The sequence below is a fragment of the Halichoerus grypus genome, chromosome 7 (assembly GCF_964656455.1).
Source record: "Halichoerus grypus chromosome 7, mHalGry1.hap1.1, whole genome shotgun sequence".
NCBI classification, from domain to species: Eukaryota; Metazoa; Chordata; class Mammalia; order Carnivora; family Phocidae; genus Halichoerus; species Halichoerus grypus.
Window position 1 is genome coordinate 37,197,212 of NC_135718.1, and position 24,463 is coordinate 37,221,674.

General features: G+C 46.0%; 1 protein-coding gene across 3 annotated transcripts in view; it reads right to left on the reverse strand.

Moving 5' to 3' along the window:
- The window catches only part of RASGEF1A (RasGEF domain family member 1A), a 145,909-nt gene extending 130,300 nt beyond the window's left edge, over positions 1-15,609 (reverse strand). For 2 of the 3 annotated variants that reach the window (XM_036087039.2, XM_036087037.2), the window contains exons 1-2: positions 14,101-14,235; positions 2,931-3,089 (exon numbers count right to left, since the gene is read on the reverse strand). In XM_036087039.2, coding sequence (XP_035942932.1) covers positions 2,931-2,978 — 48 coding nt within the window. In that variant the 5' untranslated portion in view covers positions 2,979-3,089; positions 14,101-14,235. Of the gene's footprint in view, positions 1-2,930; positions 3,090-14,100; positions 14,236-15,552 lie in introns of those variants that run through there. The other variant, XM_078077411.1, reaches the window with a different exon arrangement.
- Between the last annotated feature and the right edge of the window lie 8,854 nt (positions 15,610-24,463).

The following is a 24,463-nucleotide window of genomic DNA, read 5'->3' on the forward strand; positions in this document are numbered from 1 at the left end:
CAATGATCTCCTTTAGCTGATGTTTATTCTGCTCTATCTGTCCTATGATGGGCTCCTTATCAGATACTTGTTCTGCCTCCCTCACACACAGAGCTAGAAGTGGGGCAGCTCCTTGATCGTGAAGCTTCCCAATTCCTCACTGAGCCCCAGGAACCTGATGCTTCGCAGGGACCCAATGGTCTGGGAAGATTAGGCGAGAGAAGAGACCCAGGAGGAGAACAGCTGCTCAGAAACACTATATGGGGGGGAGTCTGGCACTGCTCCTGGTCTATATCTGGTCCCACCCCATGAAGCTGCACCCAGAGCACATGACCGGATGTCTCTATGGTAATGGTATATAACCTAAACTGCTGTCTCTGCATCACTTCCAGGTCCCCACATCCCCATCTTTAATTCAGTGCTCAGATGTTCAGAAGCAATGAGCCAGAACAGAAAGAAATGGGAGACTCGATTGGAGGGCCAGGGTCCTGGGGAAAGGATGGCCAGGGTACTTTTGACAGGAGAAAGAGGGCCTTGAGGTCAGGGACTATGAAGCTAGGGACCAAGGCTGTACCACCTGGGAGGGACCAGGAATTTGGGGTTTAAGAAGCTTAGATTAGGAAACAAGGGAAAGGCCCAGGAGAGGGAGCCTAGAAGGTTCCTGGAGCCCCAGAAAGCAGAGCTCTAGGACCAGCTAGTAGGGAGTCATGGGGCAAGGGGAGAGAACAGCTTGCCCTAATGAAAGCCTCCTCCACCGCAGAGCAGTCCTATACTGGGCCTCCCAGCTGCTACAGACATGCGAGCAGACTCCTTAGCATTCCTGCGACTCTAGAAGGGTAAAGCAGCAGAATTACCTTTTGAAAAACCCACAAGGCTGGAATCCAAAAGCCAGCTCCCAGAAGATATATTCATAAAATCTTTCCAGAAAAATAACATCTGAGTCAAGAGGGCTCTTTTGGCCCACCTCCTAGAATTAGGATCCTAAGTCCTTTGCAACCTATCAGCAATGTCCAAAATTGGTTCTCCCGATTCTGAATGTGCCTGAGAAGGGGACTCCGCCTCACCCAGGGAATCACCCAAGAGACCTCAGAGAAGTCAAGCTGGGTGCAGAAGGCACAAGGCCACTCGGAGGACTCCAACACTGGGTGGGAGTGAAGAAAGAGGCTCTCTGTAAATGTTTCAAATCATAGTTATAGATCACATAGTTTGTAGAGCCAGATATCTAAGGCTGCATCATGGAAAACAGCAACTCCCTTCTCCTTTCCCCACTGCCTGCTCCCAGAGGACATCACTTCCCAGTTGGGCTTTTCCATCCCTGAGCTCTGCCAGATCACGTTTCACTTCCTCTGAGGTCCTGCCACCTTCCCCTCAGCTCTTGTATCACAACATGTGTCCCTTGTTTGCAGAGGTGACTCCTCTATCAGCTTGTGTCATGTGATACAAGACGTTTGGTCAAGCTTTCCATGTACCTCGCAGCAACAGTCTTCCCCCTCGTCCATTTGTGTTCCCTTTATTTCTCTTTTTGGGCAGTATCTTCAAAGTGATCCTTTGCTGGTTCTTTTTCCTTAACTCATCTTGACGATGAGTTTTTCCTGAACCATATTTGCATAGGACATTTATGCCAGGGAGACTCAATAGTTGTATCCTAGGCTTGCACAGATTTTATTGCAATTCAAGTTTTTGTGTGTAATCATGTTTCTCATCTTAAAAGAATACATGTGATATTTTGTACATGGGAGGTTATAAAGGTAAGATATAAAGAGCACTAATAAATATGGGCCAATGTGTTCATAAGTAAAGACTCAGTCTATGAAGTAGAACACACTATTATCTCAGACATCCTCTGTGTGCCTGAGTCTACATCTCAAGGGTGCAAACCATTGGCCTTGGATATGGACATAACCCCTTGACCCATCCTCAAGTCCATTTTTATCTTCAGTTGTAATGATTTCCTCAATTGGTTTTCTTTGTAGTTTTACTACATTTGTGTTATATCCTGAAAGGGCTAGCTTCATATGCCCTAGAACATTCTCTATCCATGGCCTTGTGCCTGGGTCTTCCTCTCAAGTACTTAGGGTTCAGCCCCAACCAAGAGGCCAGTCTCTTCAGACAAGCCTTTTAGATGTTGTTTTCCTTATAATCAGACACTAAACTCAAAAAAACCAAGACTGTCAGCATGGTTTTACACCCAACCCATTTTGGTATTTCCTGGACAGCCACCAGCCCCCGAGGGTTGCTCCCTCAACCTTACCACCCTGACATGGCAATCAGATGCAAGAGACCCTCAAAATAACAGGCACGGTGCTATCCTTTATGTTTCATTAGCTCTATATTTTTTATTAGTGCAACATTAAGGAGTTGACCTGCTTACTTATTTATCCAGCCCACAGGGCAGGAAAAGCTATAAAATCTAAAAGTGAAGTTCAGTCATTCAGAGGTTAATTTTGTATAGGCACATGTACAAAGCATTAATAAAATATTATATTAATAAAAACATTTTAGAGTTTGGACGCTTTACAGGATGACTTGAAAAGCCTGGCTATGTCAATGTGTTCATGCCCCCTGGGAACATCCTTGTGATGTTCTGTATCAAACCCCACAAAAGGTTACTTCTCTTCATTCTGACATTGCTGGCTACTGTTATAATTTAAACACTCATTCTTATCTTTAGCAGATGGTTTCTGCCTTCCTACCATGCTTGCCAGAAGATCCATTATAAGCTAAAAGCCAGAAATTGCATGTCCAACAAAGGACTGTCTCAAAGCCAGAGTGGAAGGGACTGGTTGGATACTAAGCAAAGGACGCTACAAAAAAAAGACTCATGGGTACAGGATTCTTAGCATCAGCTAACATTACCTGCAAGACTGTCCTAGGGAACTGGGTAAGGACTCCTAGGACTCTTTGGAAGCGAAATAAGCAAATCACCATAGGACTGGGGCTGGGGCACTGACCTGCGTTTCAAGAATCCATGGAGACTGGTATGTCCTTGCATTGTGCATGGGTACTGCATTGCCCTCAGCATCCAGGGGGAACAAAGTCACACATCCTCAGTCAATGGGCCTTCACACTGACTTACAAACTCCGTGAATAGAGAGAGGCAGGCCTGGGCTCTGGGGGAGAAGAAAATGAAGACTCAGTGATAACCCAGCATGCTTCCTGCTTCCTCCCGCCCCTGGCCCCCAGAATGAGACGACAGGTGACTGGGCTCATGCCTGGGGAGAAATCTGTAGCTCACACTTCTTCAGGATCATCCTCTGCTTCAGCCCTGCTCCAAAGGAATCTTGGTATTAAGAAGTAATCGTACATGTTGCAGCAGTCCCTGATGTGGCCAGCCAGGACAATCCACCTGTTCCCAGCCCTCAGTCTGCTCCTTTCTCCAGAGCAAAGCAGTGAGGCAGAGAAGGTATTTGAGAGCCAGGCTGACAGCCAGCTGGGATCCAAGCCATAGTGGCTGAGCGTATGAAACCTGAACGACACACTCCTGAGTTCATGTCCCAGCTCTGCCACAAGCTAGCCGTGTCCTGTCTGCATTTCTGTTCTCCCTTTCCATAGAATAATGGTGAGGGCCTCCCCACTTTGGCTTATGAATCTTAAATGAATTAATGTGTACAAAGAACTTAGAACAGCACAGCATCATGATGTTATATCTCGTTTTCATTTGGAGACCTGGAGGAAGATTGTCCCTTTGAGCTTTGATGACTGCTGTCTGTTTCAGCCCCAGACTGGAGATCAACTAAGATCATGGGTAAATGCTTCATCAAGGGCACTCATTGATCACATGGGAGCAGGCCTGGGAAATCAGTACAGTATGTTTCTGTAGCTTCCCTAGAACAATGTTGTTCCCTTCCCACCGTAGCTCTAGGCTCCTGCCAGAGCCCCAGTACCTGTCTGCACCCTCTCCCTGCTGGAGAACCCCTCCTGTTTCCGCTTTTGCCTCCACTTCTTCAGGGCAGAATTTCTGCTCCCCCAGGAACAGGGTAGGTGAGCAAAAGCCATGACTGAGCTTCTCTCCATGTTGCCAGACCTGAGGGTGAACTCTGGACAATGGGACAGAAGGTGGGCCATGGACACATGGGACCCAGTCTTCCCTCAGAGACCTACTTGCCTGGCACATTGCCAAGCATTCAACGTAATAGATGCTTCTGTCAGAAGTACTCTAGTGTGTATCATTTGGAAATTATAAAGCAACAATGTCCCCTGCTAACATTTACATTTCACCACCCTTTGAAATAACATTTTAGGGGCGCCTGGGTGGCTCAGTCGTTAAGCGTCTGCCTTCGGCTCAGGTCATGATCCCAGGGACCTGGGATGGAGCCCCACATTGGGCTCCCTGCTCTGCAGGAAGCCTGCTTCTCCCTCTCCCACTCCCCCTGCTTGTGTTCCCTCTCTCGCTGTGTCTCTCTTTGTCAAATAAATAAATAAAATCTTAAAAAAAAAATAACATTTTAGTGAATGCCCTTGTCAATAATTATCTTGTGCATGCCCTTAATTGTTTCTTAGAACAAATTTTTAGTAATAGAATTATTGAGTTAGTATAAGAATTTTGACACAGAGGGAGTCTGGGTGGCTCAGTCGTTAAGCATCTGCCTTTGGCTCAGGTCATGATCCCAGGGTCCTGGGATCGAGCCCCGCATCGGGCTCCCTGCTCTGCAGGAGGACTGCTTCTCCCTCTCCCACTCCCCCTGCTCGTGTTCCCTCTCTGGCTGTGTCTCTCTCTGTCAAATAGATAAATAAAATCTTTTAAAAAAAGTTTTTCTTTGACACAGCCAAATAAGACTTCCAAACAAGGAGGGCACCAAGGTGACTCAGTTAGTTAAGCATCTGACTTGACTCTTGATGTCAGCTCAGATCTTGATCTCAGGGTCAGGAGTTCAAGCCCCATGCCCAGCATGGAGTCCACTTAAAAAAAAAAAAAAAAGACTTTCAAACAGGTTGCTACCAATTTACACTCTTACTGTTTCCTGAACCTTTGCCAAATGCATATTTCATAGTCTCTATCTCTGTATCTCTATAAATCACTGCCAGTTTCCTAGATGAAAAATTACATGTCTTTGTGAATTATAAAAGTTCCCATGAAAGTGTATCAGTTGACTATTGCTAGAATCATCCTCTGTAACAGCCAGCCACAAAGTCTCTGTGGCATATAAGACTTTGTTTCATATTCATGCATCTGTGGGGTGGCTGGGCATCAGCCAATAGGCTTTGCTTTGTCTGGCCTCAGGATGGGCTCAGGTCTGTTCGCTGGGTCTTTAATTCTCCTGGGACCAACGGACAACCTGGGCACATTCTTCTGCTCACAATGGCAGAAACACACAAGAAAAAGCCTCTGCTCACATTACAGCCACAAGAGTTTCATTGGCCAGGGGCGCCTGGGTGGCTCAGTTGGTTAAATGACTGCCTTCAGCTCAGGTCATGATCCTGGAGTCCTAGGATCGAGTCCCGCATCGGGCTCCCTGCTCAGCAGGGAGTCTGCTTCTCCCTCTGACCCTCCCCCCTCTCATGTGCTCTCTCTCTCTCTCGTTCTCTCTCTCTCAAATAAATAAATAAAATCTTTTAAAAAAATTAAAAAAAAAAAAAGAGTTTCATTGGCCAAAGCAAGCCACCTGCCTAGCTCAATGTCCAGAGCCAGTAATTCAACCACAACTGTTAAACTGAAAACAATTCCACATGCTTATTAGCAGTATTTCTTTCTTTGGAGTAGTGCCTTCTTGGGAGTGCCTTAGACCAGTGGGCAGGTTTAGATACGATGGTCAAAGAAGGCAAAAGTACTGGAGGCAACAATGAGCTTGTTACATTAGGAGACTGCATAGGGGCAAGTGTGAGCCAAACAAGAAAGCAGGGGAGGTAGGAGGGTGCCAGCCATCCAGGTCACAGTGATGTGCTCTCATTTAAAATGTAGGGAGAGGGCGCCTGGGTGGCTCAGATGGTTAAGCATCTGCCTTCGGCTCAGGTCATGATCCCAGGGTCCTGGGATTGAGTTCCTAGCAGGGAGCCTGCTTCTCCCTCTGCCTCTGCCTCTGCCTCTCTCTCTCTCTCTCTCTCTCTCTCTCTGACTCTCATGAATAAATAAATAAAACATTTAAAAAATAAATAAATATCTCAGAGTCCATATTTAGAGGGGAGGGGGGAGGGGGGATTGGTTAGCCTGGTGATGGGTATTAAGGAGGGCAAGTACTGCATGGAGCACTGGGTGTTATACGAAAACAATAGATTGTGGATCACCACATCAAAAACCAATGATGTATTGTATGGTGACTAACATAACATAATAAAATTTAAAAAAATAAAAGAATATATAAAATATATGACTATTTTATAAAAATAAATAAATAAATAAATAAATAAAATATAAAAAATAAAATGTAGGGAGAGATGGGGCGCCTGGGTGGCTCAGTCATCAAGCATCTGCCTTTGGCTCACATCATGATCCCAGGGTCCTGGGATTGAGACCCACATCAGGCTCCCTGCTCAGCGGGAAGCCTGCTTCTCCCTCTCCCACTCCTCCTGCTTGTGTTCCCTCTCTCGCTGTCAAATAAATAAATAAAATCTTTTTTAGAAAAAGTTGGGAGAGTTGATTGGAATCCAGGGAAACAACAGGGGGATCCCTTCTTAGGCTCTTACAGTAGTTTAGAGCAGTGGGGAGCAATGAGATTTAGACATGGACCAGATAAGAGATGGGAGAGAAAACAGCCCTGGGCCTCCAGGTGAAGCTGGCTCCTTCCCTGGAAATAGGGAATGCTAATGGATGTTCATGTTTTTTGAAGCATAATCAGTAATTTTATTTTGAACATGCTCAATTTGAGATAGTTATCAGACAGCCACATGTAGATGTATATAAGGTAGTTGGCTATTTGGGCCCTGTGTCCAGAAAAATGGACTGGAGACAGAGGTTTGGAGAGTCAGCCCACAGGATTTGAACCCACAGCCTCAATAACTTCATTTAGCAGGATGAAGAAAAGAGGAAAGATCCAAGGGCTAATCCTGTGGTGCTGCCACCATCCTTGGTGGAGAAGGTGAGGTTCAGGGGGCCCACTGAGAAAAGACCAAGGAATGTCAGCTCAAGCAAAGTGGGAAAAGAGCTTCAAGGAAGAGGGAAGGTGAGATAAAGTGGAAAGCTTGGAGGTGTGACTGGGGGTTAGAAATGGGTATCACCTGTGGGGAGTCAGTTCGTTCAACTTCTCAGCCACTGAAAGTCCACCTCCCCAAGAGGCTCTTCCTTCCTGGTGGTCACGGAGGGCACCACAACTCCACACGTCACTTCCCAGAGACAACACTCCCAGACCACACACACCCAGTCCCAGGTCTCCAGTCCTACAGGTCAGAATTGGGCCAGACTCTCCCCTCCAATCCAATGTCTGACAACGGGAAAGAGCCTCAGGGGACTCAGCTCCGAGCGCTTTGCTCAAGACGCCCAAAGTATGTTATTACTTTGACGAAGAAGAAAGGAATGACTATTGGGGAAGAAACAACTTTGGTGTCGGGGACAAGGAGTCAAGGACCTGCGAGGCCTGGGTACGAGAAGCAGAAGGAATCTGGAAAGGTGACACGGGTGAGGAGACAGGAAGGAGAGCCCAAATCTTCAGTAACCAACAAGGAGGGCTATGGGGGGCTCTGAAAGACTTATTTTCGTGCTGTCGCAGCCCCTCAGCCGCTCACCTGCTCCTTGGGTACGTGTGAGTGTCTCCCCAGGTGAGGCCGCTTCCTCTGGGGAAAGTCCTCCTCTCTCCTACTGGCCCAGGCTGTTTGTGGTCCCCATGGCAACACTCGGCTCTGGCCGGACTGCAGGAGGCGGTCCCAAGGGCGCTGTTGTGATGCGTGGAGAGCGGAGCCCAGGATTAGCCAGCAGGTGTGGTGTGGGCGGGGCCTGCAGAGGGGCGGAGCCTAGGAGCCACCTGGGAGCTGGCGGGGAAGCTGCGGCTAGGGGAGCTGGTCAAACACTCAAGAAAAGCCCCATGGGGGCGCCTGCGTGGCTCGGTTGGTTGAGCGACTGCCTTCGGCTCGGGTCATGATCCTGGAGTCCCTGAATCGAGTCCTGCATCGGGCTCCCTGCTCGGCGGGGAGTCTGCTTCTCCCTCTGACCCTAACCCCTCTCATGTGCTCTCTCTCATTCTCTCTCTCAAATAAATAAATAAAATATTTAAAAAAAAAAAAAAAGAAAAGAAAAGAAAAGCCCCATGGGGGGCACTGGCAAAGATAGAAGGAGGCAGGGGCACCTAGCTGGCTCAGTTGGCAGAGGACGTGACTCTTGATCTTGGGGTTGTGAGTTCGAGCCCCCACATTGGGTGTAGAAATTACTTAAAAATAAAACTAAAAAAAAAAAAAGAGGCATATGTCCCATACCACTGGGGTGAAGAGGCTAGAGAGTAGGGACAGAGACTTCAAAACACTGTCCCCAGGGAATGCCGCTAATGCCCACGTTGCATAAAAAATAGCCTCCCCCTGGCCGCTCCTGAGCCCCCATACTCCCCAAAGGAACTTCCTCTGTAAAACCCAAGAAACGGATCCCAAAAGACAACCTAGGACAACAGACAACAATGAAGAACGTGAAGACCATGGCCCCACAGTGGAACCGTAGTCTGTGATGCACCCCAGGATGCCTGGAATGAAGCCCAAAGGGGCTCAGGCAGGATGGCAAGGCTGCCCATGAGGTGTCCTCAGGGGCTCAGAGCTGGGCAGAGCCCTGTGCTCTTTTTGACACCTTTACAGAGGTGCTAGTGGCCCCCTGCCTGAACACCTGAAACCTGGATCGGTTGTCAGGAGGAATTCTGAGCATATAGTTTTGGGAGCCATTTTCCCCTGGGGAGTTCTATGGGGACACTGGGTTGTGATGGGGGGACATCAAGTAACTTTCATTTGGCCATCAGGACAGTGCTGTACGGTAGACAGGGCTTACCAAGGCATGGAGAAATTATTTTATTTCAGCATTTCAACAGCTAGTAGATATAATGACAGGATACACTTACTAAGCCCTCACTAAGCCTGTCACTGACTGATCTGAGCTCTCTACATAGAGTAACTCATTGCATTCTCAGCCTGGTAAGATAGGTTCTGTGATTATCACATTAGTTGGGAAGCACAGAGAAGTTAAAGGAACTTCCACATCCCACGGCCTGTGCAGAGCAAAGTAAGAAGTTAGATGCAGTCTCCAGGGCTCAAATTTTTCCACATGTGACTGCCATCCTGAGCATCCCTGTGAGCTCCAAGACTCTAGCTCTTTATGTTCACCCAGTTTTCAGCCTGGCTTACAAATTTATTCTTGTCCCATTGCCTCTCTCTAGGAGATGAAGGGCAAGGCTAAGAACCACGGGAAGGAAAAGGAAAATAAATTGTACCACGATGGCAAGGAATGCTTCAGATTCCGTTTCCCTCTGATGCCAGGGCTCCTGTAGGCTGAAGCTGAGGGTGGCCCCCCAGCCTCAGGTGCCCCTGGGGAGATGGGAATCTCCCAGGGGTCAGCATGTTCTACAATTATTCTTGACTAAACAGGCAAGTGCACAGATAGGAAGCAGAGATTTATTCACACACTGAGTCAGTCGGCATGAAAACAGGTGTCCTCTGTTATTTACAAAAATTTCCACAGCTCTGCACTAGAGGACAAGGTATGGTTACTGTGGGTAGGCACCACTCAGGTTCCCTTGGCAGGCCACAAATTTCCAAAATCTCTCAACTAGTGAAATCAGAGTTATTGAAAGACCTTACAAGTTATGATAATTTACTGTTTCTCTGTTAATTCATGGTGTTGAAACCAAAGTCCACTCTTCCAGAGCAGCCCCCAATAACTGAGCAAGGCAGGAGGCTCGCTTGGCCATCTCCACTCAGCACTGCACTATTCAAAAGGCAAGTCCTTGCTCTCAACTCCCACTGGGTTGACCAAGCCTTGCTCAAGGCTGTATCATGGACTGAGTTTCCCTCTGCCCAGGACTGCGTCCTCCTGCTTTATCTTCCATAGGCGTTGCTCCCAACAAACCTCTTGCACTCCTCACTTTGACCCAGAGCATCTGAACTGCCATACTCTGTCTTCAGTTACCAACAATCAGATTTGGGGTCTTGTGAGAGGTTTTTCAATCATCAGCATGGATCTGGTGCCTCCTCTCTGCTCACCCTGTGATGTGTGGAATGGATATTAAGGATGTGGGATGATGGCAGAAAGAAGAGAAAGTTAGATCGGGTGAAATTTAATGAGGTAGGGCTATTAAGCAGAGAGTACAGATTACAGGTTATTGTAGCTCCAGGGGCTAGGAAGTATTCTAACAGGTTTGTTGGCTGAATGAAAGCTGAAACCAAAAGTGGCCTACACTAAATTAAGTTGAAATGCCAGAGCTTCCTTGGTATACTGTAGAGGAAAGTATCCAAATGCTTAGGAAGATTGTAATATTAGAGTGCATTTATGAGGCAAAACCTGGTCACCCGCCCAGAAGGGTCCAGAAGAGCCAATTTTCACCATGACTATAAGAAATAAATTTGTGAGGGGCCCCCAGCATCCTTGAAAGAACAATCTGGTCACTCTTCTCTTTACTATAGGTCAAAAATTACAGTAGGAATTGCTACTCAATTGGGATCCCCAAATGCAATGGGGATAATTGGATCATGAGGTGGCAGGGGCTGAGCGATGGCCCTCAATCACCAAAAGGCAAGGTGGTTATGGACAACAGAGTCAATGCAGTAATCAGAATAGCCTGACTTACAGAGACCTATGATGTTGGCTAATTGATCATGGTGTCCCATGAAGAGAAAGAGATGAGCAGTCTACTAAACTCTTATTTGATCTGTATTAGTAGAAGAATTCTAGGTCAGGTGAACAGAAGTCTCACTTGAATCATAAAAATAGGGAGTCACAGCTTTCATTCAATTCCCAGGCTTAAGCCATTTCACAGACCCAGAACTTCTTAAATAAAGGGGAGGCCAGGTCCCCTTGAGGAAGGACGCCACTAAACTGCCAAAAATTTATCTTGTTAATCTTTCTCTTAGCCTTCCCCAAAGGGACCGATAGCTACTTGCCAGGGTCACTGCTGCGTGTTGGAGAAAAAGAAGAAATTATACCTTTCAGAGATTATTGGACACTGACTCTGAACTGATTCCTGGAAACCCACCATTCAGAGCAGGGGCTTATGGAGCACAGGTGATCCATGGAGTTTTAGCTCCAGTTCATCTCTCAGTGGGCACAGTGGGTCCCTGATGCCACCCTGTGGTTACTTGTCCGGTTCCAGAAGTGGAAAAGACATGCTCAGCAACTGGCAGAATTCTCATATTGGTTCCCTGACCTGTGGAGTGAGGGCTATTATGGCAGGAAAGGCCAAGTGGAAGCCACTAGAACTGCCTCTGCCTAGGAAAACAGTAATTCTTGGAAGGTTTGCAGAGATTATTGCCACCATCAGGGACTTGAAGGATGCAGGGGTGGTGACTTCCACCGCATCCCCACTCAACTCACCTATTTGGTGAGGGGACAGACTGATCTCGGAGAATAACAATAAACCTGGCTGTTTATTTTTCCTGGGAGGAGAGATGGCCAGAGGCATGAGTCTCTGACAATTCATGGGGTGTAGCCAGTGTTTGGTTAGATGATCAGGGATTTGGAAGGAACACAATTGGAAAATTGGTGATGGTGAATTTTGGGGAAGAGGTGTATGGATAGACCTCTCTGGGCTAAGAAACATGATTTGTGTCCTGTGTGAATGCTCACCAAAGGGTGACCTCAGCAGAGGAGGATTGTAATAATCAAGTGCCTAGGATGATCCACTCCATGGTTACTACTCAGCCACCCCACTCATCACCCGACGCGCTTATCATCAGAACAAAGTGGCCCTGATCACAGGGATGGAGGTTATGCATGGGCTCAGCAACAGGGATCATTCACCAAGGCCAACCTGGCTACAGCCACTGCCTCACTTGCCAGCAGCAGAGACTAAGTCCCCAGTATGGCACTATTCCCAAGTTGATTCTGTTGGACAGCTTCCATCATGGAAATGACAGCAAGCACTTTGGTCTTATGGAAATAAAAGCTTACTCTGGATATGGACTCCCTTTTCCTGCCCACAATGTTTCTGCCAAAACTACCATCTGTGGACTTACAGAATGCCTTATCTACCATCTTGTGTTCTACACAGCACCACTTCTGGTGAAAGAACTCACTTCACAGCAAGTGGAGTGAAGAAATGGGCCTGTGCTCATGGAATCCACTGATCTTACCATGTTTCCCATCATCCTAAGGCAGTGGCTTGACATAATGGTGAAAGAGCCTTTCGAAGACTCAGTTTTGGTGCCAGGTAGGTAGAAAGACCTTGAGGGACTGTCACAGTGTCCTGCAGGATGCAGAAATCAGCATCCAATATATGGTGCTATTTTCCCCATAGCCAGGATTCATAGGTCCAGGAATCAAGAAGTGGAAATGGAAGTGGCTCCACTCACTATTCTCCCTCATGATCCACTAGCAAAAATTTTTCTTCCCACCCCCGCCACCTTATGCTCCACTGATCTAGAAGCCCTAGTTCCAAAGGGAGGAATGCTTGCCCCTGGAGGCACAATAATGATTCCATTGAACTAGAAGTTGAGACTGCCACCTGACCACTTCGGGCTCTTCATGCCTCTGAACCAACAAGCAAATGAAGTCATTGTGTTATGTAGGTGATTGATCCTGATTACCAAGGGCAAACTGGGCTGCTCCTACACAATGGAGGTAAGGAAATATGTCTGGAATACAGAAGATCCCTTAGGGAGTCTCTTATACTACCATGCCCTGTGATTAAAATCAATGGAAAACTCTAACAGCCAAGTCAGGCACGACTGCTGATGGCCCAGACCATTCAGGAATGAAGATTTGGGTCACCCTACCAGGTAAACAATCACAACCAGCTGAGGTGCTTTCTAAAGGCAAAGGGAATGCAGAATGGGTAATGAAGAAGGTCATTATAAATACCAGCTGTGATGACATGAACTCTGGCTGATACAGATATACTGTGCTTTTTAAAATAATTTACATAAATAGTACCCTACTATATTTGAGGATTACTGCTTAATGAGGCCGCTTTGTATGACACCATATCTCATCCCTGTGGCTGTGCACAGATTGACTTTAGGAAGGTGGATGGCAAATATTCAGAAGAGTGGCAGTTCCTACCCCAGGACATGTTGGTTTCCATGACTGTTGTCTCATGAGGCAGGAAATCTCACAGCCACAGGCGAGGTAAAATATGTGGGATGCTGGACAGTTCTGGACAGTCTGGAAATCATCAACTCTTATTTTATAGAAGGAAAACAGGCTGGGGGAGCACAGAGACCTGCCATGGAATAGCCTCAGCTAGACACTAAAGCTCTTGACCCTGAAGGAAGCCCCACCTTGGCAGAACCTCTACCTGCCCTGTAACTTCTGCCTGGTGGTCTCCTTCCCTCCCAACTCATCAGTCCTTGGCTGGGTCTCAGAGGAGGATCTGGCTGTTCCATTGTGGCAGATGAAGGATGGCCATGAATTCTCTGGAACTTCTCCCATAGAAAGGTGAGGTCTTTGTCCTCTGCCCTTAAATTTGGGCAGGCTCTTTAGCCACTCTGACCAATAGAATACAGAGGAAATAGTACTGGGCCAGCTTTGGGCTCAGGATTTTATGTCTCTTGGAACACTCAGCTTTGGGGTTCTCAGTTGCCATGTAAGAATTCTATGCTTCTGAAGAGATCATGTTGAGAAATCCTGAAACTGTGTAAAGAACCTGCTGAGGGTGCCTGGGTGGCTCAGTCGGTTAAGCGTCTGTCTGCCTTCAGCTCAGGTCATGATCCCGGGGTCCTGGGATCAAGTCCCGCATCAGGCTCCCTGCTCCGTGGGGAGCCTGCTTCTCCCTCTGCCTCTGCCTCTCTCTGTCTCTCATGAATAAACAAATAAAATATTTTTTAAAAAATAAAATTAAAAAATAAACCATGGGTAGTGAGTTGTTTCAGAGCAGGACCACCAGCCTGCCAATACTGTGCAGTAAGCACTGAATTTGTTATTTGTACCTAGTCTTAATGAGGCCTGGGGGATGTTAAAAGTTAAGGCTGGTCACATAGCTGTAATGTGCATTTGTGACCCGTTCAATATAAATATAAGACCCCACCCTGAGCAGACTTGGGCTTCCAATACTGAGGGGCTTCACATACACAGTACACAAGTGGTTTGAGACCAGAAATCAAAGTGTATCCTGGGTAACTGAGTGGTAGAAGTTCAAAGAAGCCTCCACCTGAGATCTTCAGACACCTGCAGTGCATATCCTCCTCCTGCTGGGACTGCAATACCTGTAATAAAATATGAGTATAAACTATGGGTCCTGTAGCTCATTTCAACAATCGAACACTGAAGATAATTACGTGTAATTAGCACAAACTTTTGGAAGAAAACAAAAGAGAAAATCTTAGTGACCTGTGGTTTGGCAAAGACTGCTTAAATAAAACACAAACAGTATCATTCATAACAAAACAAAAACCAGTAGAGTTCATCAAAATTAAAACTTTTGTTCTTCAAAAGACACAAGACACTGCTATGAAAATGGAAAGGGAAGCTATAAACTTGGAGAAAATGTTTGCAAAATATATATCTGACAAAGGACTTGAATCTGGAGTATATAAAGAACTCTTATAAGTCAATGCGAAGACAACCAACCAATATTTTTTAAAAAAAAATCAGTGAATGAGCAAAAGACATGAACATACATTTCACCAAAGAAGATATACGTTGGCAAATAAGCTCATGAAGGGATGTTAAACATCATTAACCATTATCCAAATGCAATTAAAACCACAATCAGATATCACTACATACCTATCAGAATGATGAAAATAAAAAATAGTGACAACACCAAATGCTGGCAAGGATACAGAGAAACTAGATCATGCATACATTGCTGGTGAGAATGTAAAATGGTACAGCCATTCTGGGAAATAATTTGGTAGTTTCCTATAAAATTAAATATACATTCACCATACAACCCAGCAATCACATTCATGGACATCTGTCACAGAGAAATGAAAGCTTATGTTCACACCAAAATCTGATCACAAATGTTCATAGCAGCATTATTCCCAATTGCTAAAAACTGGAAAAAAAAAATGTCCTTCAGTGGCTAAGTGGTTAAACAAACTGTGGTATATCCACACCAGGAAATAACAATAAAATGGAACAGCATCCTGATACGTTCAACAGCTCGGGCGCATCTCAAGTGAATTGTGTTGAGTGAGAAAAGTAACACTGATCCAATCTCAAAAGGCAACATACTGTATGATTCCATTTACGTAACATTTTTGAAATGACAAAATGGTAGAGATGGAAATCAGATTAGTGGCTGCTGGGGGTGAGGAGGCAAGGAGAGGGAGAGAGGGGGGTGGAAGTCAATAAAGGACAGCCTGAGGGAGTCTTGAGGTGATATAGTTAGTTGTTCTGTGTCTTGAGTGTAGGGCTAGTTACATGAATCTCCACCTGTGATAAAACTGCACAGAACTATTCATATTCACACTCACACACACATACCACACGAGTGCAGGTAACACTAGTGAAATCTGAGTAAGCACTGCCAATTTCCTGGTTTTATATCATACTGTAGTTAGGGAAGAGGTTACCTTCAGGGAAAACTGGGTGAAGGGTACATGACACCTCCTTGAATATTTTTCTGCAACTTCTCATGGACCTATAATTACTGCAAAATAAAAATGTTTTAATTTTTGTTATTTTTTAAAATGCTTCCCCACCCTGCTCCTCTCCATCACTGTCCTTCTATCGCTAAGGCCAACGCCAAGAATAAAACTACAACTGCTCAATGTTTATGTAACAGTCAAACAAAACCATTCCCCGCCCCTGCCCCCACCATCTCAGCGTAGTGACACAGCCAAAAGTAACACTGACCCAATTCCAAAAGCTTTGAGCAGACACGAAGAGCTTAGGCTTTTCTGGAGGCGACGGTGAGGGGAGGATCCTCACAGCAGATCCCCCAGCTCCACTCCTCCTCTCCCCCATTGCTGCCTCTCTCCCTCTTAGCTCCCAGCCTTCTCCTCCCCTCCTCCCTCTCCCCTCCAACAGGGTTCTTCTATTCCCCCTGCCCCAGCCCTCCCAGGTCTGTTCCAAATAGATCATTCTAGACCCATGCCCCTTCTTCTCATCTCTGCCCTTAATGAACCACAAATATACCAACACCTCCTCAGAAGGCAGGGGAAGGGGAAGGTTGTGAGCACTTACTTGCACAATATTTTGTTCCCTAAAAAAAAAGGGGGGGGTAAAAAATATGAATAATCACTTCAGCAAAGAAGATACGCCAATGGCAAATAAGCACATGAAAAGATGTCCAACATCATTGGTCATTAAGGAAGAGTACATTAAAACCACAGAGAGATACTACTACACACCCCCTAGGATGGCTACAATCAATGACGGACCCTACCAGTGTTGGCAAGGATGTGGAGAGACTGGAACTTTCCACACTGCTGGTGGAATGTAAAATGGTGCAACTACTTTGGAGAAAGGTTTAGCAGGTTTTTATAAATTTAAACATACAAATTTCATCCAACTCTGTTGTTCTACTCCTAGTTATTTACTCAAGGTTAATGAAAATATATGCCCACACAAAGATTTATTAATGTTCATAGGAGCTTTACTTGTAATAGCCAAAAATGAGAAACAACCTAAAATGTCCATCAGTTTGAGAACAGATAAACAAAGTATGGCACATCCACAAAATGAAACACTACCCAGCAATAAAGAGTGACCTACTGATACAGTAACATGGACGAATCTCAAAGTCTTCCATAATCGTCCATAATCTTCCATAATCTTCCCATTATGCTGATGGGAAGAAGCCAGACGAACGAGTATATACTATATGATTTTATCTAGATAAAATTCTAGAAAATGCAAACTAATCTATAGTGGTGGAAAGCCAACCAGTATTTGCCTGGGGAGAGGGCAGGGGGAGGGGGCTTCAGAAAGAGATGCCGCCCCTTGGGGCCAAGCGCTCTTTGGCAGGGGTGGGGCTGCCAGCAATCTGAGACCTGGTGTCAGAAGGAACTTCCCAGTTCCTCACCAACACAGCTCAGCCTTGCAGGGGGCAGTGGGCAGGCTCAGCACCCACAGCCTGATGGGGCTACATTTCTGATCTTGAGTGTGGACACACGCACCTCTGAAGTACCATCAATGACTGATGCACTGAGAGCAGAAGTAGGCAGAGCAGGGGCTGGAGGGAGTGCAGACAACCTCCCACGGGGGCGCTGGGAGGGCCGAGCTGGGCTGGGCTGGGGTAGCGCCCTCCCCCTTGATGCTCCCCAGCCCCGACACCCCGTCACTAACAGCGCCCTGGAGAAATAAGAGCTGTTGTACCAGCCTGGACTAGATGATTATTTACCGGTTCCCCATTAACCCTCTTCTCAGTTCTGTCAGCCCACCTTAGCTTGAATTATTTCTTTATATTGGATGTGGACTGGGGAGCGGGCCCGGGCAGTAGGGGTCTCAGGGTTGGTTCTTCTCTCATTTCTTCAGGTAGGGTGAGCAGCACCTGAAGTCCTGGCCTGGATGCTGGGGGCCTGATGTCAAGCCTCTGCCTCCTGAATGTCAGACCTTCAGTCTCACCTTAGGATACCACGCCATAAACCACAGGAAGATCCCTTGTGCTCCGAGAGGCTCCCAGACTTCTCCTAGCTCGCTGCACTCTGTCTCTGCTATTCATTTTGTAAATTACAATTTTGGGGACGCCTGGGTGGCTCAGTCGGTTAAGCAGCTGCCTTCGGCTAAGGTCATGAGCCCAGGGACCTGGGATCCAGCCCCGCATCGGGCTCCCTGCTCAGCAGGGAGCCTGCTTCTCCCTCTGCCTGCTCCCCCTGCTTGTGTTTTCACACTCTCTCTCTCTCAAATAAATAAATAAAATCTTTAAAAAAACAAATAAATAAATTATAATTTTGTTTTTCAAATACACGGAAAACAATGTGATAAGCCCAGATTTCCTAGATGTTCCCAGGTCTCCGGAGCAGAACATCTTGCTGGGGGCCCTGTGGTTGATCCATCAACTCTTCTAGCCGCAAAGAGCAGGCGGCCCATGGGTGCTTCCTTGCCTCCGCAGCCCTAACAGAAGTCCTGGCCACCGCAGCCTCCCAGCCTCAGGCTCTGGCTCACGGCAGGTAAAGTTTGCCCACTAAGCCCCTGGACTCAGCATCAAGTCAGGAACAGGAAATCAGCCTCTGAATCTTTATTCCTGGCCAAACTTCTCTCTGGTGACAGGCTCACAACTGATGTGTCCCAGATGGGCGTGGCCTTTGCACAGTGAGCACCGCCCGTGTTCTCTCTGGAAGCCTACCCCCAGCTTGCTGATGGAGCAGTCCACCCCACTGCCCACTGTACATGGGCCCCTTGTCTTCCGCTGCGCTAGTGATCAGGCACTGAGCGGACATTTGTGAACATGCGGCTGCTGGGCCCCAGGCTGCAGGACGGCCAGCCTCCTCCCCCAGGGGCTCACAGGTTTGGGTGAGGGGCACAGAGGAAGCCAGCCAGCTGCAGTGGGAGGTGGAGTGGCAGAGTTTGGAGAAGGGCGTGACAAAAGTCAGGGGAGCGGGAGGAGGTAAGCTTAAAAACAATAGAAGTCAGAAGGCTTTCCTGGGAAGGGGAAATTGAAGAAGAAACAGAATTTCTGGAAAGAGTCGGGGAAGGGAATGAGCACAGCCAAAATCCTTCCTCGTGGTCCCTGTGCTGCCCCACAGTGGGACGGCAAGGCAGGCCTCGCTCTGAAGTCGTGCTTGGCCACTTGCCTCTCCTTGGGGCCTGGGGTGCTCAGGGCTGCCGAGGTCCACTCTTTGTTGGCAAATTGAAAACATAAGAGCAGAAACTGGGGTGGGAAGGGAAAAGGGGTCAGTCAAGCCGTCGGTTATCGAGGTCACCCAGGGATTTGTAAGAGGGGAACTTCCTGGGTGGTGGCGGCCTGTGTAGCTCGGAGCTGTGTCCTATAGCTGGCAGTCTGTGTATCTAGATGAATGCCTTTGAAATGGATGCCTACGCTCTCAAAAGCTTACCGTCAGGCACTTGGTTCACAGACAACCACACAGAGCACAAAGCTTCCTTCAGCGGCTGGCCCCACTTGCCTGCTATGAGGCCAGGCTACCTGGGGCTTACCCCTGTGGCCCTCCCTCCGCAGGGGCTGCCCTTGGGCTCCAAGACGGTCTGTGGCCTTTCTAACCTGCCCTGGGACCCCTTCCCCAGGAAGGAAGGAAGGAAGGACTCTTCCCAAAGAAAAGGACAAGGCAGTGAAAAGTGAGACGTACAGTCAGCTTTGAAAGGTGGGTTGTTAGCAGACTCCGTGGGGAATCCTTGGAGCAGCAGTGAGCCACGTGTAAGCCCTCCTGGCCTACCAAGCTGCTGCCCTCATCGGCTGCACATCTAAGATTCTATCTGTACTTGAGGAGAGTGGGAAGGACAGGGACTTTTGGTAAAAACTGTGGAACCAAATGGGGACACACATCCATAAGTGCTAAATAAAGACATGTGATATATGAAAACAACTCCTCCTTACCAATGTTGGGAGGGGGGGTGCCCAAGGCCAGAACCAAGCCGAGGGCCTTTCCCTGAGGGTCTCTGTGAAGAAACACCACTCACAGAATTCCACTTCCAGGATGGCTGCGTGAGGAGCTCCACAGACCCACTCCCTAGGGAAACAAGCAAAGCTGGTAAAAATTATTTTTTAAAAACTACACCATTTAGGGATGCCTGGGTGGCTCAGTTGGTTAAGCGGCTGCCTTCAGCTCAGGTCATGATCCCAGGGTCTTGGGATCGAGTCCCACATCGGGCTCCTTGCTCGGCGGGGAGCCTGCTTCTCCCTCTGCCTGTCTCTCCCCCTGCTTGTGTTCTGTCTCTCTGACAAATAAATAAAATCTGGAAAAAAAAAAAAAAACTACACCATTTAAAGTCTGGAAAGTGTCCTAAGGGTATTCAATAAATGAAGAAACATTTATTCAAGAAAATCTACTAAAACCCAGTAAGAACAGTGAGAGTCTGGGATTTGAACCACATCCTATTCCTTCCCTCCTCTCCTCTCCCCAGCTCAGTTTGACAAAATCGCTACTCTGGGCAGATGTAGCCAAGAAGACCAGGATCCCTCTTCCCTCTGCCCCCAACCAAGGGTGTAAAATAATAAACCATATGCATATTGATCTTTGCCCCCAGCTCCTGACACTGAGCTCCTAAATCCCTTAGGTATAGGGCAACCTCCTGGGTGATAGGAGTGTCTTTAATTCTAATGAGGCAACTCTTGGTAGGCTCCTGGGTAGCTTAAGGATGGGAGCTAGTCACCAGAAAGACCAAGCCATGATTAGAAATTTGAAATTTTCAACCCCATCCCCCATCCTCCAGAGGGACTGAAGACTGAGTTAATGATAGATCATGCCTCCATGTATGTAATGAAGCCTCCATAAAATTCCCAAAAAATGGGATTCAGAGAGCTGCTGGGTTGGTGAACACACCTATATGTTAGGAGGGTGACACACTCCAACTCCACAAGGGCAGAAGCTCCTGCTCTCCGGACTTTTCTAGACCTCATCCTATGTATCCGTTCATCTGACTATTCATTCATATCTTTTATTATACCCTCTATAATAAACTGGCAAACATAAGTAAGTATTCCCCTGAGTTCTGTGAGCCACTCTAGCAAATTATCAGCCCCTAGGAGGGGGTCATAGGAACCCCAATTTATAGCCAGACAATAATAAGTACAGATGACAATCTGGAACTTTCAGTTGGCTCTGAAATGGAGCAGTTTTGTGGGAGTGAACCCTTAGACTGTGGCATCTGACACTCACTCCGGGTTGTGTCAGAACTGAATTGAATTGTAGGACACCCAGCTGGTGTTGCAGAATTGCATGATGGGTGCAGAACACACACATCTGGTGTCAGAAGTATTGTGAGTGTTATAGTAGTATGAGAATAAAAGAGAAACATAGGAGTGTTTTTCTTTTTCTTAAGATTTTATTTTTGAGTAATCTCCACACCCAACATGGGGTTCAAACTCACAACTCTGAGATCAAGGGTCACAAACTCTACTGAACGAGCCAGCCAGGTGCCCCAGGAGTGTTTTTCTTACACAAAGGGTTACTGTTTTTCACCAGGAGAAGCAGGCCACCAGCACTGCTCATCTCCAACTCTAAGTTGAGGGGGCTAAACTACTGGTGAGCGAGGCCAAGAGGTCAGGGGCTCCTGTTCTCAACCTAGAGGATAGAGGCTCCACTCCAGGGGCAGCAGGCCAAGAATATCGAAGTCCTGATCGCTTCTGCCCCAGCTTATTGGTAGGACAGAGGTTCCACACCAGGGAAAGCAAGCTGAGAAGACCAGAGTCTACCACATCCACCCAGCTCCCTAAATAGTGGATCACAGATATCGCCTAGGGGAGAGGCAGTCCTTTAGAAAAGAGAGCTCTGAAGCTCTCCCCAAAGGAATTGACTTTATTTAAGATGGAATGTAGAAAAGTTCAAATCTAAGGACACTCTTTAAAACAATTGTTCCTCTTAATTAAGAGCAACAAACTAAACCATAGGCCAGCTAATTCACTAGAGACAACCAGGGAAAAAGACAGCTAATAGCCCACCTACTCAAAAACTGAAACTACCCTTGCCTGAATTTAATTGGATCAGACCAACGAACAATTTATGCCCCAGGGCACTGTAGAAAATAATACAGCAATTAGCCAGTAATTAGCGGAGCCTAACATATTGATGTAATACCAAATGAGGCAGACAGCTTAACAGAGAGATCAAGGAAAGAGACAGTCAAAAGAGCCCTGCTAAAAACATGATCACCCCAAGGTGAATGTGCACTTGCCTAAGACTTAACCCTCTGAGGAGTGTCATCAGAGGCTCTGTGTTGTAGGGGAAATAGACGTCACTAAAACATTTTAGACAAGTGAAGTCGCAAAACAAGCAAGCAAACAATAACAAACGCAAGCCAGAACAGGTGGTGGGGAATCACCCATCTGTTTCAAATTGCTTTTCTCCTAAGATCAAGAGCAAGACAAGAATGTATGCTCTTGCCACTTCTACTCAAAATTGTACTGGAGGTGATAGCCAGGGCAATTAAGCAAGAAAAAGAATTAAAAGGCATCCACATCAAGAACTAATGATGTACTATATGTTGGCTAATTGAACATAATAAGAGAATGAATAAATAAATAAATAAATAAATGGCATCCAGATTGTAAAGGAAGAAGTAGAAACTGTCTCTATTCATAGATCTTGTTTATAGGAAATCCTAAAGAATCCACTAAAAAAAAAAAAAAAAAACCACACACACAACTATTAGAACTAATAAATGAGTTCAGCAAGGCTACAGGATAAAAAATGAATATACAAAAGTTTATCATATTTCTACATACTTGCAGTGAACAATCCAAAAATTAACTTAAGAAAATGCATAATAGCATCAAAAGCATCAAAAAGGACAAATAACCCAGTTTATAAATGAGCAAAGAATCTGAATAGACATTTTTCCAAGGAAGATATACAAACGAAAAACACATGAAAAGATGCTTGACATGTTAGTCATCAGAGAAATGCACATCAATACCACAATGATAACACTTCACACCCACTAGGATGTCTAGAATCAAAAAAGTCAGCTAACAATAAGTGTTGATGGAGATGTGAAGAAATTGGAACATTATACTCTGTCAGAATGTACAATAGTGCAGACACTTTGTAAAACAGTCTGAGTTCCTCAAATGACAGAGTTACCGTATGACCCAGACATTATACTTACAGGTACATGCCCAAAAGAATTGAAAACATATTTCTACACTAAAACTTGTACACAAATGTTTATAGCACCATTATTCCTAATTTTTGAAAGGTGGAAAAACCCAAATGTCTATCAATGGATGAATGGAAAACAAAATAAGATATACCCACACAATGGAATATTATTTGGCCATAAAAAAGGAATGAAGTGTTGATATATGCTACAACACAGATGTATCTTGAAAATATGGTTACATGTAAGAAGTCTCTCACAAAAGGCCACAAAGTATATGATTCTATTCATATGAAAATACAGAAGAGGGAAATAGAAAGACACAGAAAAGACACAGTGGTTGTTTAGAGCTGAGAGGACAAGGGATCAGGAAGGTTACAGCTAAAAGCTATGGATTGGGTTGTGTTTTTTTAATGTTATCTCTTTTTTTTAATTGATGTATAGCTGACATAGTATGGGGTTTCTTTTTGAGGTAAAGAAAGTCTAAAATGCAATTGTGGTGATGGTTACACATATCTGTGGATATACTAAAAACCTTCAGTTGTACACTTTAAATGGGTGAATTGTATGGTATGTGAATTATATTCAATAAAGCTGTTTTTAAAAATGAAAAAGAGGGGCGCCTGAGTGGCTCAGTCGTTAAGCGTCTGCCTTCGGCTCAGGTCATGATCCCAGCGTCCTGGGTTCGAGCCCCACGTCAGGCTCCCTGCTCCGCGGGAAGCCTGCTTCTCCCTCTCCCGCTCCCCCTGCTTGTGTTCCCTCTCTTGCTGTGTCTCTCTTTGTCAAATAAATAAATAAAATCTTTAAAAAAATGAAAAAGAAAAAACATATATACACACACATGAAACTAAAATGCGTGACAGCAATAATGCAGAAGGTATGAGGAGTTAACAGAGTTTAAATATTCTAAGGTTCTAGCAGTATTAGAATATTGAAGAGAGTGATCATTTGTATTAGACTGTGTCTTGATTTCCAGTCCCCCAGAAGCTGACCCTGAAACAAGGATTCATATAAGCCATTTGGGACTTGATCCCAAAAAGACGGTAGAGAAGCTAGGCAGGAGCAGGATGGACCAAAAGAAGGTGCATTGTAAAGTAAGTGACCACTGCAAACAACTGGAACTCAATCCTGTTGGAGAACTCTGGGAGACTGTGGAAAGCACCCACTTCAAGTTATCCCACAGGAGGGGGTGTCCTTCCACCACTTCATCCCAGGCATTGGGTTGAGGGCTGCTCCTGGGGAGCAGTAAATCTCAGACCCTTCTGACCTGCTTTCTGCATGGGCAGAGCTGACTCCAAAGCTGGACAAAGACCAGGAAATCAATATGCAACTCACTGCAATAGACAGATGCAGGAGAAAAAAGCATTTTTACAAAATTACAACATCAATTTATGATACATAAAACACTTTGCATAACAGAAATAGAAAGGGGGGGCGCCTGGGTGGCTCAGATGGTTAAGCATCTGCCTTTGGCTCAGGTCATGATCCCAGAGTCCTGGGATTGAGCCCCACGTCCGGCTCCGGGCTCAGCGGGGAGCCTGCTTCTCCCTCTGCCTCTCCCCCTGCTCGTGCTCTCTCTCTCTCTCTCTCTCTCTGTGTGTCTCGAATGAATAAATAAAATCTTAAAAAAAAAAAAAGAAATAGAAAGGAGCATCCTAAATTGGGTAAAGAGAAAAATATGTATAGATATACCTTTCAACAAATGGTACTGGGCCAACTGGATTTCCACACTGGAAAAAAATATATATACCTTGACTCCTACCTGAC